At 37.7% G+C, this 15,403-nt stretch overlaps 4 protein-coding genes and 1 pseudogene across 4 annotated transcripts; 1 reads left to right on the top strand and 4 right to left on the bottom strand.

Moving 5' to 3' along the window:
• Window positions 1-1,247: 1,247 nt before the first annotated feature.
• LOC127747570 (uncharacterized) lies at window positions 1,248-2,421 on the bottom strand. The gene is made up of 3 exons (XM_052261610.1): window positions 2,099-2,421; window positions 1,804-1,994; window positions 1,248-1,720 (listed from the first exon to the last, which is right to left on the bottom strand). The coding sequence occupies exons 1-3, from the start codon at window positions 2,419-2,421 to the stop codon at window positions 1,248-1,250; spliced, it is 987 nt and encodes a 328-aa protein (XP_052117570.1).
• Window positions 2,422-4,328: 1,907 nt separating this feature from the next.
• LOC107487893 (lysM domain receptor-like kinase 4) lies at window positions 4,329-6,607 on the top strand. The gene is made up of 2 exons (XM_016108587.3): window positions 4,329-5,645; window positions 5,757-6,607. Exons 1-2 carry the CDS (start codon window positions 4,432-4,434, stop codon window positions 6,454-6,456), a joined length of 1,914 nt encoding a protein of 637 aa, XP_015964073.1. The 5' UTR covers window positions 4,329-4,431; the 3' UTR covers window positions 6,457-6,607.
• Window positions 6,608-6,923: 316 nt separating this feature from the next.
• Window positions 6,924-8,931, bottom strand: LOC107487838 (serine/threonine receptor-like kinase NFP). The gene has a single exon (XM_016108531.3). It carries the CDS (start codon window positions 8,857-8,859, stop codon window positions 7,072-7,074), a length of 1,788 nt encoding a protein of 595 aa, XP_015964017.1. The 5' UTR covers window positions 8,860-8,931; the 3' UTR covers window positions 6,924-7,071.
• A 694-nt stretch (window positions 8,932-9,625) lies between these two features.
• LOC107487894 (pentatricopeptide repeat-containing protein At5g66631) lies at window positions 9,626-12,016 on the bottom strand. The gene has a single exon (XM_016108588.3). The coding sequence runs from the start codon at window positions 11,954-11,956 to the stop codon at window positions 9,977-9,979; it is 1,980 nt and encodes a 659-aa protein (XP_015964074.1). The 5' UTR covers window positions 11,957-12,016; the 3' UTR covers window positions 9,626-9,976.
• A 444-nt stretch (window positions 12,017-12,460) lies between these two features.
• On the bottom strand, window positions 12,461-14,155 carry LOC107487839 (cytochrome P450 71D8-like; annotated as a pseudogene).
• Between the last annotated feature and the right edge of the window lie 1,248 nt (window positions 14,156-15,403).

The raw sequence follows: 15,403 nt of genomic DNA, 5'->3' as shown, positions 1-15,403 counted from the left end.
TATTATTATTATTATTAAATACTGAGTAACAGTTATCATTATTTTCTAGTAATAAATAATAAATAAATACTTATAATTTTTTAATAATTTATTATTGCTAATTTTTTTAATAAATTATTAACTGAAATGATGTAGAATTTAATAATTATCATTTTTTTATTTGCAGGCTACCAGAAATTTGTTGCCAAGAAAATTGGATCCGCCAGATACCTTTCACGAGGTAGCTGCAGCGACATTGGCATCGACTAGGTTTCAACACGTTTCGCGAGTAGGCGAAATGAGAGGTCATTCTGCACTATTGAGTGCTTTAGTGGAACGCTGGAGGCCGAAGACTCACACATTTAATCTTTCAATTGGTGAAGTGACGGTGACGCTGGAAGATGTCAGCTATATTCTTGGTCTCCCGATTAATGGAGAGCCCGTTACGGGTAGAACAGACAGCAGTCACCAGTTCTTGGTGAAGAATTGCATTGCGTGTTTTGGTCGAGAGCCCGGTCTGCAAGATCACGTATTGGGGAAGGTCAATATTGCTTGGGTCCGGCAGTGTAGAGACACCGAGCCGTGTGATAATCAGGAGTCTCTTGAGTGGTACGTCCGGGCGCATATTTTCTGCGTGCTCGGAACAGTTGTGTTTCCGGATAAGTCGACGACTTCATTGAACTCGAAGTTTCTACTGCTACTTCGTGATTTCCACCGGATTTCAGCATACAGTTGGAGATACCTGTATTCACCACAAGTTTATGCAAATATGGAGCCTTGAACCTCCTTAAGAAGTTGGACCCGATGTGCCTGATGCAATACATGTGCCACGCTCTTGGTGGTGACCATACACCGTTACTACAAGCTATTGCAGCGTCGATGGAGGTATGGCGGTCAGAAATAATACTCACACCATCAATGGCAACAACATATCTCCGCAAATTGGTTAGGAAAAACTCCCATGCGTCTGCTGTCTCGTCCTCGACAATCGTAAATGCAATAGGCACAATGTTTTTATTTCCATCTTGTGCAACCGCTACCAGAAGTGCTCCTTTATATTTTCCGTACAGGTGCGTGCCATCAACCTGCACCAGTGGCTTATAGTGTTTGAATGCTACAATACACGGATAGAAGCTCCGAAAAACGCGGTGCAGAACTCTTATACCTTGAACCTCCTCACTCTCACGGTAAACAGGGAGCGTTTTAATTTGAACACGAGACATTGACATCTTCACTGTCATTGCTTTCAACGATACTGGCAGCGTCTGCTAAGAAACTTCCCAATCACTGAAAATTTTTGCGACATCTTTCTGCTTTGCCAACCAAGCCTTGCGGTAACTCACAGTATAGTTGAACTTGCCTTGAACTTCTGCGATAACAGACTTCACCTTTATCGAGGGGTCTGCTTCGACCAACGGCCTAATGGCATCTGCAATTGTGTCTGGGTCCAACTTGGCATGATCTTGTGAAATTGTTCCCATGGTGCACGTGTGCTTGCCATTGTATATCCTGATCTCCCAACAAGCTTTTTTTCGAATCAAGCTAGCTTGGATAAGCCAGTCGCATCCTGCACCATACCCCTTGCATTTCGCATAGAATGTCTGCGGCTCAGACTCATACACAGTGTAATCAACTCCTCTAGAGATGGTGTAGCTTTTGATTGCAGATATCACCGACTCTCTCGAACCAAATTCTATTCCGACACTAAACTCGCCATCTTCCGCCGCAACGTTGCCTTCACCTACGACATGCGCACCGCCATCAGTCAGACAAGGCAAATAAAATAAGCACTATAGAAAACTTCAGTTAATAATGATGACATACCTGTATTCGCATACTCAGGAAATTCCGGAGGATACATGGCTTCGAGATCTAGAGTCCACATAAAGGACGGAACACCAAACGGGTGCTGGCTTACAATCGCATTTGCTTCATCTTGCACCGCCGGATTACCTACCAAGTCTCCGTCATCGTTTTTGTCATCGACTTTATAGTTAGCTTCGAATTCATCTTCACTGTCATTATTATCTTATTCCCAATCTATATCCCCGAGCTCATCAACATTGATCTCGTCGCCGACCATACTCATCCCCGACTGCTATTCAAAAACTCAACGTACAGCTCTATCATCGGCACGTGAGATCGGATTTGTTGATAAATATACAACATCTGTTGCATACTGGCATCGTCAATGATGGGTATTATTTGAAACTGTATTAACCCACCAAATACTTGCACAGGACTTCTGTATAAAAGATTGCTCACCCTTTTTAAAATGTGGCTTTGAATGTTATTACAAAGACCATTTTGTAACTCGACAAAACCTATGGTACATGGAATGGCAAATGACAACGGACATTTACAAACAAAAGTCACTCCTTCATGTGTGTTTGTTATAACCTCACCGTTATAATATACTCGCAAGTTTGCAACACCTTCCATAACTTCAGCCTTAACTAACTCTATTTTTTGACACAGTTATCTGCCAAAAAAATACCCCACTAAGGACTTTATGCAAGAAAGAACAAGAAGAAAAGTGAAGATGAAGATGAACATCACCGGACTTCATATTTGTAGGCAAACTTGTGAATTTAAATATTATTTTGTGTACAAAACGCAACCTGTATTTTGGGGCTTCCAAAAAAAATTTTCTGATACTAACAAAACGCAACTTGTATTTTGTAGATTGCAAAAAATTTTTTTTTTCTAATTTAGTAAAACACAACTTACTTTAGTATTAAACAAAAGAAAACCTAAAATTGGTGTATTTTAAAATTCAAAAAAAATAAACAAATACAAAACGTAAGTTATATTTTGTCTCTCACCCATAACAATACAATATTTTGCTATGCCTCCATTTCATGGTGTTACACCATGAGCTTCTCCATTTCTTAAAAAATGAGCCCGCAGGTTACATTTTAGAGTGACACTATAATAATAAAAAAATTTTGTCTGTATCCATTTTATTGCACTATACTAATATTTTTTTCATAAAAAAATAGCCAAATTCCGATGTAGCGTGTTGACTTGGATTCCTTTTGGTATTGTTTTCTAGAGTAGTTATGAAATGAAGTGATTATATTATTATATTTGTTTGATGAAAAGTATGTAACTGAAATGTGACCTCCGCTTTGGTTAATGAAATAAAATTTCGATATGGACGTCTCAATAACAAAATTCGTTTGAAGTATCATGAGGTACACTCGTTTGAGTTGTGCAGTAATTAATAATTAATGTCCATTGCTATAGTTATTTATTGAACTATAGTTACTAATCAAGCTCCAGCACTTAGTTGTTTACTGCACCGCCAATCAATTACACATTTTTTTTCTATGATAAACAATGACCATCTTAAATAACATGAACAACTATTAATTAAATAAAAATATATTCATTTTAATTTAATGCTACTAATTAAATTTAAAATTAATTTATTCTTTTAACTCTATTAATTCACATTATTTACACATTATTCAAAAATGTTATTAGTTATTTATATTTTTTTTTTCATATGATATATACAATGTTGCATCATTGTAAATATGATTAAGATTAAATTATTTGAACCTTGACCTATATCACAAAAGACATAAGTTTTCGTGTATAACAGAGTGTTTATTTAGTTTGAATAGAATAATAATCCTTAATCCTACAAAGTGATAAGGCATAGAGTCAAGTAAACGAGAAGACTTGCAATGCAAGCATGCGTTGAGAATTTGAGATACATATGTATCCGAATGACGATATCTGGTCATAAACAATGCCTAAATTCAACCAGATGCAGAATATTTTAACCTCTTATTCAACCTCAAGAAGCTATCACTAGACTAAATGTATCTTCTCCGAAGTTGTGTTCCTTTTAAACTATGACCATTATCGAATCAAATAATTAAAATATTTTTTTTGTTAGAAATATAATCATTTATGTTATCTCTTCTTATTTGTTTAAGTTGTTAGAACGAGTAATTTCATAATATAGTATTAAAACTTTAAGTCTAAAAAATTTAGAGTTCAATTATTAATGAATTTCAAAATAAAAAAATAATATAAAATAAATATAAAAATTATACAAAAATTAAATAAATTAAAAAAAGATTTTACTTAAAGAAGAGTATTAAATATATATATATATTAATTAATTATGGTGAAAATTTAGGTATAGTTAGCTTTATGTAAAATTAATAATTAAGAACCGTCAAATAATTTGACTAAATTTTTATTTAATAGCTCTTAATTATTAATTTTACGTGTGAAATTGACTGCACTTGAGTTTTTATTTATTGTATATTATTTTTTTCATCTGTATCAATCTTCGAGATGAGTGGCTCCATCATATTTGAAGAAGAAAAACAGTAACCAGACACTACTCAATTTAATCCTCTCCTCTCCGGTCTCTGCAACTATCTATATCCTCAATTTGTGTCCTTCCTTCAATTCAAGTCCTCTGCAATAATGCGGCTCTTTTTCCTCTTCATCATCATCATCACCATCACCAACTTGTCTCTGATAAAGGGACAGCAACCTTACATTGGTTTAGGGACAGTAGCATGTCCTCGAAGGGGTAACGCAAAATCAATCCGAGGCTACACTTGCAACGGTTTAAACCACAGTTGCCAAGCTTACCTCACATTCAGATCCCAACCACTCTACAGTTCTGTCTCTACAATCTCTTCTCTGTTAAACTCTGACCCTTCACAACTCGCTCTCATCAACTCCGTTTCTTTAAACGACACCTTCGAACCAAACACGCTTGTCATTGTTCCCGTTAACTGCTCCTGTGCCTCCGAGTATTACCAATCAAACACATCCTATGTTTACCACAATGCTGAAACCTACTTCTTAATTGCCAACAACACCTTCCAAGGACTCACCACGTGTCAAGCTATGATGCACCAGAATGCTAACCTTTCTAACCTATACCCTGGAAGACAACTTGCTGTTCCTCTTAGATGTGCTTGTCCCACAAAGAATCAAACTCTCAAAGGTGTTAGGTACCTCTTGAGTTACCTTGTTGATTGGGGTGATTCTGTTTCTTTCATTAGTCAAATGTTCAATGTCACTACTCAGATCACTCTTGATGCTAATTCCCTTACTATGAGTTCTTTCATCTATCCCTTTACCACTATTCTAGTCCCTCTTCATGATAAGCCCCTCAAACTTCGAACTTCTTCGCCATCATCTCAACCACCTTCTTCTTCTGATTCTAGTTCAACAGATAAAAGCTCAAAGAAAACATGGGTTTATGTTGTTGTTGGAGTTGTTGGTGCCTTTGCCTTAATATTTGTTACTTGTGCTGTCATTTTCTTCACACACACTCGCAAAACTAAAAGGAAACAAGAGGTTGTTGCAGTTTCTAAGAGTTTTGAGGCAATTGAGAAACCACAAGGGAAGATAATGGAGCAAGAATCTGGAAAATTGTCAGAGATCATAGCTAGCATAGCTCAATCTTTTAAGGTGTATGATTTTGAGGAACTGGAGCGTGCAACGGATAACTTTAGCACAAGTTGCTTGATCAAAGGATCGGTTTATCGCGGAGTTATCAATGGTGATCTTGCTGCAATCAAGAAGGTAGAAGGAGATATCTCAAAGGAGATTCAAGTTCTGAATAAAGTCAACCATTCCAATGTTATACGCCTCTCCGGTGTCAGCTTCTACCAAGGCCAATGGTAACTTGTCTCTTAAGTATACTACTTTAATACTTTTTATGGATAAAATTGCTGCAATTATATATCGTATCATAATCTAATGCATGTGCCTGTTCCGGTGCAACAACACAGGTATCTTGTTTATGAGTATGCTGCTAATGGAGCCTTGAGTGAATGGATCTACATGGACAACGTTGATGGCAAGTTTCTAAGTTGGAGGCAGAGGATTCAGATTGCTTTGGATGTGGCTACAGGACTTGACTATCTTCACAGCTTCACTTCTCCTTCATATATTCACAAGGATCTCAAGTGTAGCAACATTCTTTTGGACAGTGAGTTAAGGGCAAAGGTTGCAAACTTTAGCCTTGCAAGGTCTGTGGAAGGAGAGAATGGTCAATTTCCAATGACAAGGCATATTGTAGGGACAAGGGGTTACATGGCTCCTGAGTATTTGGAGAATGGTGTTGTATCCACAAAGATTGATGTGTATGCATTTGGAGTTCTGGTGCTAGAAATCCTCACTGGAAAAGAGGTTGCTGAAATCTTGAATGAAGATGACAATAACAATAAGGGTTTTTCAAATGCTTTGAGTATTATTCTTAGTGAGGAAAGTGGCAAGGAGAGGGTGAAGGAGTTTATGTATGCTTCTCTTCATGGGAATTATCCATCAGAACTTGCTACGGTTGTGATTGGAATGATTCATAATTGTGTAGAGAAAGAGCCAGAAAATAGACCACAGATGCAGGAGATTGTTGCATCTCTGTCCAGAATATTGAACTCTTCATTGAATTGGGAAACCTCAGTGAGCATCTCAGCATCCCAAAGCTTTTGATGTGTTAATAATGGCCTCTATGTCATTTATCAATGTGCTATATAGACTTTTTAGTTCGTCAGTGCGTGTGTTTAGCAAGGTTTCTTTAGATATAAGCATGTATGTTATATAGATGGATGAAATGCTTGAATAAGAATTTATTTCATATATCTGTCTTCAAGGAAATGTAAGACATGTCTTAAACATGTTCAATGTTTGAGCATGTGGCATTGTATTACAATGACTTGAAATGGATTCTTGAGATTCAGTAACAAATTTACATCGTTCTAACTTTCTAATAGTGTTTAATTATGTGAACCAAACAATGTAATCAAAGCTAAAAATTACTAGTTCAAAAAACACAGATAGTTGTTATTAATGTGGCTAGCCGCTAGCTATTGATTACGAGAAAAGAAATTCAAAATATTCTTTTTGTTATATATATCATATATGTCAACTTGAGAGAAATAAGCAGTCATTCCTCGACTACAAACAGATAAAGAATATAAGGGATGAAACAAAGAAACTTTAAAGCGACAATAAACTTGGGACACTTATTAACAAAGCTTATAGGCAATAGTCATGTGAAGAAAACACTCTCTTGAACCTGAGAAACTGAATTACTTTCGTCACCAATTAACGTGCTGCTATGGGAGTAGCCACATGAGTAACCTCTGCTTCCAACGCAGAAGAAGTCAATGATCTCTCTAGTGCAGCTTGAGATGGTTGAGTGAGAAGGGAGAGGCCAAGAACAACTTCTGCCATGGTTGGTCTAGACAATGATACATCGGCCGTGCAATTCGCGGCCAACGTGACCAAGCTGAGAGCATAATCCACAGGGTAAAGGCACTCTAGCTTAGGATCCATCCATCTTCTCAGACACTCCTCCTTTTCCTTTTCGTCTTCCACTTCAAACATCTTCCTAATATCCTTCCACAGCATTACTACCTCGCCATCTGCCTTTGTTGTCATGGCTTTCTTGCCTGTCAGCAACTCAATGAGAACAACCCCGAAAGCAAAGACATCGATCTTGGAAATCATGGGATTCGTAGTAGTTCTGACCATGGAGAAGTTCCCTATCTTGGCCTTGAAGTTGGAGTCAAGAAGGATGTTACTTGTTGTGATGTCCCTATGGACTATTCTTGGATAAGTGTGCTCATGCAAGTACTGCAGACCCATGGCAACATCCAATGCTATGTTAATCCTCTGATACCATGTAAGCGAGGCCTTCAAAGACAACTTGGAGAAAAGCCACTCATCAAGGGACCCGTTATCAGCATACTCATAAACCAGGAAATGGTTTCCATCACTGTCTGAAGATACACCCATCAGTTTCACCAGGTTTCCATGATTCACCTTCTGCAGAATATTCAGCTCCTCAGAAACTACTTGATTCACTTTTTTCACTGCCAAGACCTGCCCTTCTATTTTGGCCTTGTAAACTGTGCCCCCAAGCTTGCACTGTTCGCTGAGATTCATGGTGGCTTTGATAACCTCATTGGCTTCATACACGGTTGGCTTACTCACGTAGCCTGAAACTCCAGAGAGTAGCTTATCTGCTGTCCCAGCAGATAAGTCTCTCCTATTCAAAGTCCTCTTTCTCTGATAAAGATAAGCATAAACCATTGATATTACTATAACAGCAACAACAAGGGTGAACCCCAGGCTAATACTAATTATAACAGGGATTTGAATGCTTCTCTTTCTTCCATGTGAAGCCTCGGGTTGAGTAAGAACTGGCAACTTCGTCACAGGAATCAAAACCGGAAGATAGGTTGCAGCTGTGAAGTTTCCACCGTAGTTGTTTTCGGACAATATGTCCACCGGCGATGCACCAAACTTGGCTGCTACAGAGGAAACATTGTCATTGTTCTGCCACACATAGGTGATCATATATTCTATCCCTTTCTGTAACTGTTTCTTAGAAGGGCACCTGCAGAATAAAGGGAACAATACTTTCACACCTATTGGCAGCAGAACTGGATTCAAATCTGGGTTTGAATCGTTGACAGCACGCCAATTTGTGAGATTCTCATATGTTGTTTTTGAGACAACGTCGTACACATCACCCTGCCTTAGCTCATAGGTAATATTGGCGAAAGATTGGTTTTGAGTGCAACCACAAGTGACAGGTATCAGTAAGACTTGGCCTGGAACCAGCTTGTCACCCTCATTCTTTATGTTACTTGCTCTTGCAATGGATAAAGGGCTGGTGTCAAATATGTCAGATATGTTAGAAAGGCTCAAGAAGTTTGGAGATTTAGCAATGTATGTCACATATGTTCCACAGGATGAAGGTGAATCCACTGGGCATGAAAAGTCTGTTCCATTAACCTGTTGTGATTGAGTTGGGATGCTGGTGATGGAGAACAACATGAATGCAAGAAAAATACTACTTGAGAGAGAGGGTAGAAAGAAAGCCATTTTTCTGAAGTTGAGTAGGAGGGAAAGAACATAAAGGAAACTTTTATTATCAGAAGTCAAAGACACTCAGGATTTTTGGTGATATGGAGGATTCTTTGTCAATAAAATAGCCTTTGGTTTAACAGAAGAGTTATTGGTATACTGTTTTACCATATCTATTCCTAATTATTTATGCAGTGATATCAAATTTCCAAGTAAGTCTAAGATTATATGTTAAGGAAAACATTGACTTTACATATATCAATAGTATGCTATTCATGCGCACAGCAGAGTATAATAAAATGCCAATGAAGATTCCAGGATGGTCATTTTTAACTTTTCTGCAAAGAATCTCCAATTTGAGATATCATAAGAGAAAATTCTGATGCCAATTCCATGTCTATCCATCACTAGACCACGCCTTAAAATGTAGCGTCTCCACAAGATTTATACGTGCTAAAAGGATTGGGGTCAAACGAATTTTATAAGAATTACTACCTACACTGCATACAATTTTTCATAAGCATTATTTTACACTAGCATTTTTTCCTGGTTTCATATTTTTTGAAATAGCCTTCTTGAATATTTGAGTGCGGCTTTCATGCTTCACGGTGTCGGTTCGTATACGTGATTCCATCTATCTAATCGAAAACAATAGAATAAGAGATTTTGTAATCTAGCTACTACTGTTAAGAGAAAGATAAGCAAAAGAGACTTGCAACATGATAATCAACGTCAATAAAAATTGCAACAAATAATGTCCTACAAATTTAAAAGTCAGCAACCATGTTTGAATGTGGTTCTCCACATATCAACTAGTCATTCATTAATTATGATTAAGCAAAGTTAATTTCAGGCACTTGACTAATAAGTAATTACATACAAAGAAACCTACACTAGCCAGTACAACAAGGGCTCACTTTTGAATATTAACTGATGCTTTGGTCAAAACAAGTTTGCAGAACATAAATACTTACTGAAAACTGAAATTTTAAACAATATTTTGCATCCCTTACCACCTCCTCCCTTCAAATCCCAAGTTAAGGGATTCTGTATGTTTCATACCTGTTAGAGTGTGTGCTGAAGTTTGATAAACGAAGAAACCAAAAATCTATCATATCAGACCCCGTCTATAACTCTAGCCACCATTTGAAGCAAAACAATCGGAATAAAGATTATAAACTTTTGAGAGATCAGCAGAGCTGACAGTCCATTCATGACCACGCAATGCATGCGGAAGTACCACATTTACTTCCTCACAACTCTCTTCAATAGCTGCAGCTTCTCTTCGTCTCCCTTCTTTCCAGAGGCTTTTCACTAGCAATTCTTTTGTGGCAGAATCAGGCATCAGACCTGAATTCCTCATATCTTCAAATAGCCTCCATGCTAGTGCAGCTCTTTTTGATTTGCAGTAACCTTGGATAAGCACCTTATAGAGATAAGCATCTGGCTCCACACCACTCTGCCTAACCATTGCAAAGAGTCTCTGCACTGTTTTTATATCCCCAAGGTTCGAAAAATAGTGCATTAGTCCTGAAAAGGTTTGCATATCAGGGCAAATATCATTCAAGATCATCTGATCGAGTATATCCAGGGCATCGGAATTCCTTCCACATTTGGTTAATGTTCTTAAGAGAGAAGAATACAAAAGCATCAGATTAGATTTTGATATGGGCCCACAAAGTATTCGAACATCATTGAAAACCTTTAGAGCAGCATCAGCATTTTTTGAAATCCCATAAAAGTCGATGATTAGCCTGATGGTGCTGAATGGCAGTCTCATTTCCTCCATTCTGATTTTTGAGATGAGTCTATCAACCAATTCAGTACGACCATGGCGTGCTAGAAGGGTCATAATTCTTTGTACTGTGTATATATCATGCGTGAAACCCGGTTGACAAGCAACCCAACAGAAGAAATTCCATGCGGTTTCTGGTGACTTGAAACTTCTAAGTATCTTGCAGACCAACCTGGTTGTCCACACAAAGTTTGCACCCTCAAGTGCCGATACCTCATCAGGACTCCAATTCTGTAAGGCACTAGCCAAAGCATGTGGATCCATCCATGGTTTTAACTGAACCTCATCAGTATGATCACATTGACTAGCATGGCTTACATTTTCATCCTCATCCTCTTCCTCATCATCAACACATCTTTCTACAGAATATATCACATTCTTTATTCTTTCATCTTGCAGAGTTTCCCTGAACAATAAGTCACTCTCCTTGAGAAATCCTTCCTCCTGCATCTTCTGAAGTAACAAACACATTGCTCGACTTGGCAGTATTCCATCAATTTGCATTTCCTCAAGCAAGGTTTTCACTTCATCAAACCGTTTGCAGGCAATGAAACAGTCAATCAGAACAGTGTACTGTTTCAAAGTGCGTTTGATCCTCATTGAAGGCAGCATTTTAAAAACCTCCAATGCTTCCAATACTTTTCCAGATTTTACAAGGTGCTCAATTACTATACTATAGCTTCTGCAATTAGGAAGCAATCCTTCATCAATCATCCTATAGAATGATCTTACAACTTCATAGTCCTTCCCCATTTGCGCAGAAAGAGCCATGACAATGTTATAAGACTCAGTGCAGACACGGTTGTTGGCAAGCCTATACTCATCCCAAACAGCAAGAACAGAATCAAGGTCCCCAGCAGCAGCATGCCAGTTCATGAGATTCATGAAGCTGATCTTAACATTGCCGAACTGTTTGGCACGAATAGTATCAATTAGGGAGTTGAGCTCAGAGGTTCGACCAGACCTGGCAAGAACAGTAGCAAGAGCATGAAGGGTGTGTTGGGTATGCGAAAAACGGGGACTTTCCTGAAGGGCATTGAGAAAAGAGATAGCAGAGTCGGCGGAAGGAGCAGAACGCAGGGCCTGAGTGATAACGAAGGAATCAAGAAGACGATCGTTCAGGAGAGTGGAGAGTGAGTTGGGGTTGTTCGAGCGCAGAGAGAGTCGAATGGAGTCAATGAGCTTGGCACGGTAGAGGTAGTGAGAGACTCTGTTGGGAAAGGGATTGCGGGCATAGGAACGAACTTGTTGCAATTGCAGGGTTAACCTATTGGCGAGGTTAACCTTGCAGAAGAACAAGATCCTGAACCGCATGATCATTAACTGGGTGAGGCAAAGAATCAAACACCTGGTGTGCGCGCATCTGGAACAAGACACTGAGTGTGTGTGTGATAGGATTGGATTAATTTAGAACCATTTTACTGTCTTTTTTTTTATTATTTTGTTAGGCTTGAGTTGACTACCGGGCCACATCAAAGTCCAACAAATAAAGAAGTTCAATAACAACCAAAATTAAATTGGTCTAATGGTTAGTTTATTAGTCTATTTAAAAATTTGAATATTGTTTTGTGCATGCAATATCTCATTAGCCAGCAATAAACCCTTAAATAAAATTCAATATCACAATAAATTAATCCTTGACCTGTCTAGTTAAGAGATATCATACAAAACCAAAAAAAAAAAGTTCAATAATAAATATTTGAGTATATTCAACAAAAAATATTTTATTGAATATTTTAAAAAATATTGAGTATACTATAAGAATAATTCTAAAACTTTATTGAAAACCAGAACTATCGATTTAGAATCTCCGAAGACTGATGGTTTATGACTTTATTCTAAATATTTTATTTCTTGACCGCGGATATAAACTTGGTTCTTATTTATTACATAACAAGAGAAGGAATCAAGCACAAGTCATTTTTCCTTTCCATTGCTAATCCAAAGTGTTCAGTCATGTCCAAATCCTCAGGTTTGATGGCACCAGGGAGTTCCCAGTTGAAGTGATAGAGTAAGAGAGCCAAAGGGAACATAATGGTGGCTAAACCAAATGCTATGCCAGGGCATATTCTCCTTCCAGCACCAAATGGTAAATACTCAAAGCTAGTCCCTCTGAAACAAATAGAACAATTGCCATCAAACCTCTCTGGGATAAACTTCTCTGCATCATGCCAATACTCTGGGTCTCTTCCCATGGCCCACGCGTTCACCATTACTCTTGTTCCCACACCTATTTCATACCCTCCAATCGTGTTTCTCTCTGTGCATTCTCTAGGGATCAACAATGGTGTAGGTGGATGTAACCTCAGTGTTTCTTTCATCACTGACTTTAAGTAACTTAGTTTATCCACATCACTTTCATGGATTCTTTGCTTTCCTCTAAATGCTTCTCTTACCTCCGCTTGTGACTTCGCCATCACTCTTGGATTCCTAACCATTTCAGACATAGCCCACTCTAACGTTGATGCTGAAGTATCAGTTCCGGCAGCAAATATGTCCTGGACAATAAACAAACCAGTCAATTTACAAAAAGTATTAAGATCTAATTCTAAATTTGAGGAAATTACAGGATAATTAAACCTTTACTAACTAACCATAATCACAGCTTTGATGGTGTTGGTTGTTATGTGAAACTGGTGAGTAGTACTGCTATTTTTGTGGAGTCTCAAAAGAACATCAACAAGATCTTCCTCCTCCTTTGGATTATCACTACCAACGTTCACTTGCTTGTGCTGATGCTCCGTAATTATGTTGTCGAAGATCTTCTCAAGCTTCTTCTTCATCCTCCCCAGTTTGAACTTCATCCCAGTCACATAATACAGAGGCTTGACGGAAGGAAACAAATCACCCAAATAAAACCCACTCCCCATTTCTATCGCCTTCCTTATCAGACTTATAAACTCGTCAATCTCATTCTTGTCTTCGGGTATCTTTCCAAATGCAGATCTGAAAACAGAAGCACTTATCAACGAAAAAATCATGGTTTTGAGATTCATTAGATGTGGGACTAACTTCAACACTCCTCACACTTGCAACACTAACATTTCGCTGACTCTTCTTCTCTGACACGAGAGAGAGACCGAACCCTTTCAACACTTAGAAGCTCCAACGTACATATCTTTCTCAGTTGTCTCCACATTTCACCGCACGGAGCGAAAGCAATATCTGAAGAACCAAAGCTGAAACTCTCAGCAGCAAGAATACGTGGGCGCTTCAGAAAACACGAGTCATGGGTTTTGAGTATCTCCATGGCAAGCTCCGGGGAGGATATAACCACCGTAGGGTTTTCACCGAGCTTGAGGTGCATGATGGGTCCATATTTTTTGGCTAGTTCTCTGAAAGAACGGTGTGGAAGTGAACCTGCTGCTGCAAGCTGGTGAAGGTTCCCAATGATGGGTAACTTTCTTGGGCCAGGTGGCAGTTTCTGGTGAGGTTATAATTAAGAACATGCATGATGAGCATTAACAGTAAGAATATAATGATAATAAGCACTAATAAGAAGTAGGATTCAGATTCCATGTTACTTTAGATAGTTGGATCTCATGTGGTCGTTTCTATATAGATGAAGGGTCTTATTTATGGAATGAATCCTAAACATAACCAGATAATTCAACTGCTGTGTTGAAGTTAAGATTATTATTCATAATTTTTTTTAATTTTTTAATTTTTTTTAATTGAAAACATTAATATGTGTTGCAGATGACATGTTAGTTGATGCAATATGCAATGATTTCTCGTAAGTGAACCAAAGGGTATTAGCAAAAAAAAGCCAAATATTTTTGGATGAATCCAAAATCTCTACGAGTTAATATATATGGATATTTCTTCTGCTAAGTATTAGAATGTTTCTTTTTCATATTAAATGAATATTTTTTTATATATTTTTCGAATTTTTTTGAATTGCAAATGTAAATGTCTCTATTTTTTTAAAATTTCATATTTTTTTAAATTTTATAGATATTTAATTATTTTTGCTAAAATATAATTAAATGTTTCTTTTGTTAAGTATTAAGCTATTTTTTTATGTTTTTTTTTATATTTTTATAATTGTTCAAAGACTCCTTTTAACTAAAATCACGTGTATAGTTTATCAAAATGTCACTTAATATCCTAAAACAATTGTGTACACTTTGAGATTACAAGTTATAGCTTTACAAGTACACTTTGGAAAGGCTTTGTACTTGAGCTTTTTGGGTGGTTAGTAGGTAGAGTTAACATCAAGGAGAGGTTGACTAAACTTGGAGTTAACATTCAGAGTGATAGCAATTGTGTGCTGTGTACCAAGGTAATCGAATCGGCTGAGCATCTATTTCTTCGGTGTGAGGTAACTTGGCAGGTGTGGTGTAATTGGGTGCGGTTGTTTCGGCGGGAGTGGATCATTCCTGAAACCATTAAAGAGATGTTTGAGAGTTGGCGTGGTATGCACAATAGACAACAAGGGCAGAAGGTGTGGATGACAGCATTCTTTGCAATGATATGGAACATATGATTGGAACGTAATGCACGGATCTTCAATAATACCAGGACAAGCATTGAGGTAATTCAAACAAGGACGATGTTGAACTTCACAGAGTGGTGTGGGGGGATCCGGTGTGAGGCTGTTGGCAGTCGTGGATTGCCAGGAGAGTAGTGTACTTTGGGTGTTGCTACGTATGTCTATGCTCTTTTCTATGTATGCTCCACTTTAATGTATTGAGCTTCCTTTATTTCAAAAAAAAAAAATAATTGTGTACAAGATAGAATCTCTTCATACGATATGATGAAAAC

Source organism: Arachis duranensis, chromosome 5 (genome assembly GCF_000817695.3).
Source record: "Arachis duranensis cultivar V14167 chromosome 5, aradu.V14167.gnm2.J7QH, whole genome shotgun sequence".
In the NCBI taxonomy this organism is placed as follows: Eukaryota; Viridiplantae; Streptophyta; class Magnoliopsida; order Fabales; family Fabaceae; genus Arachis; species Arachis duranensis.
Note: the sequence above shows the minus strand (reverse complement) of the source record. Positions and strands in the feature narration are given on the sequence as shown.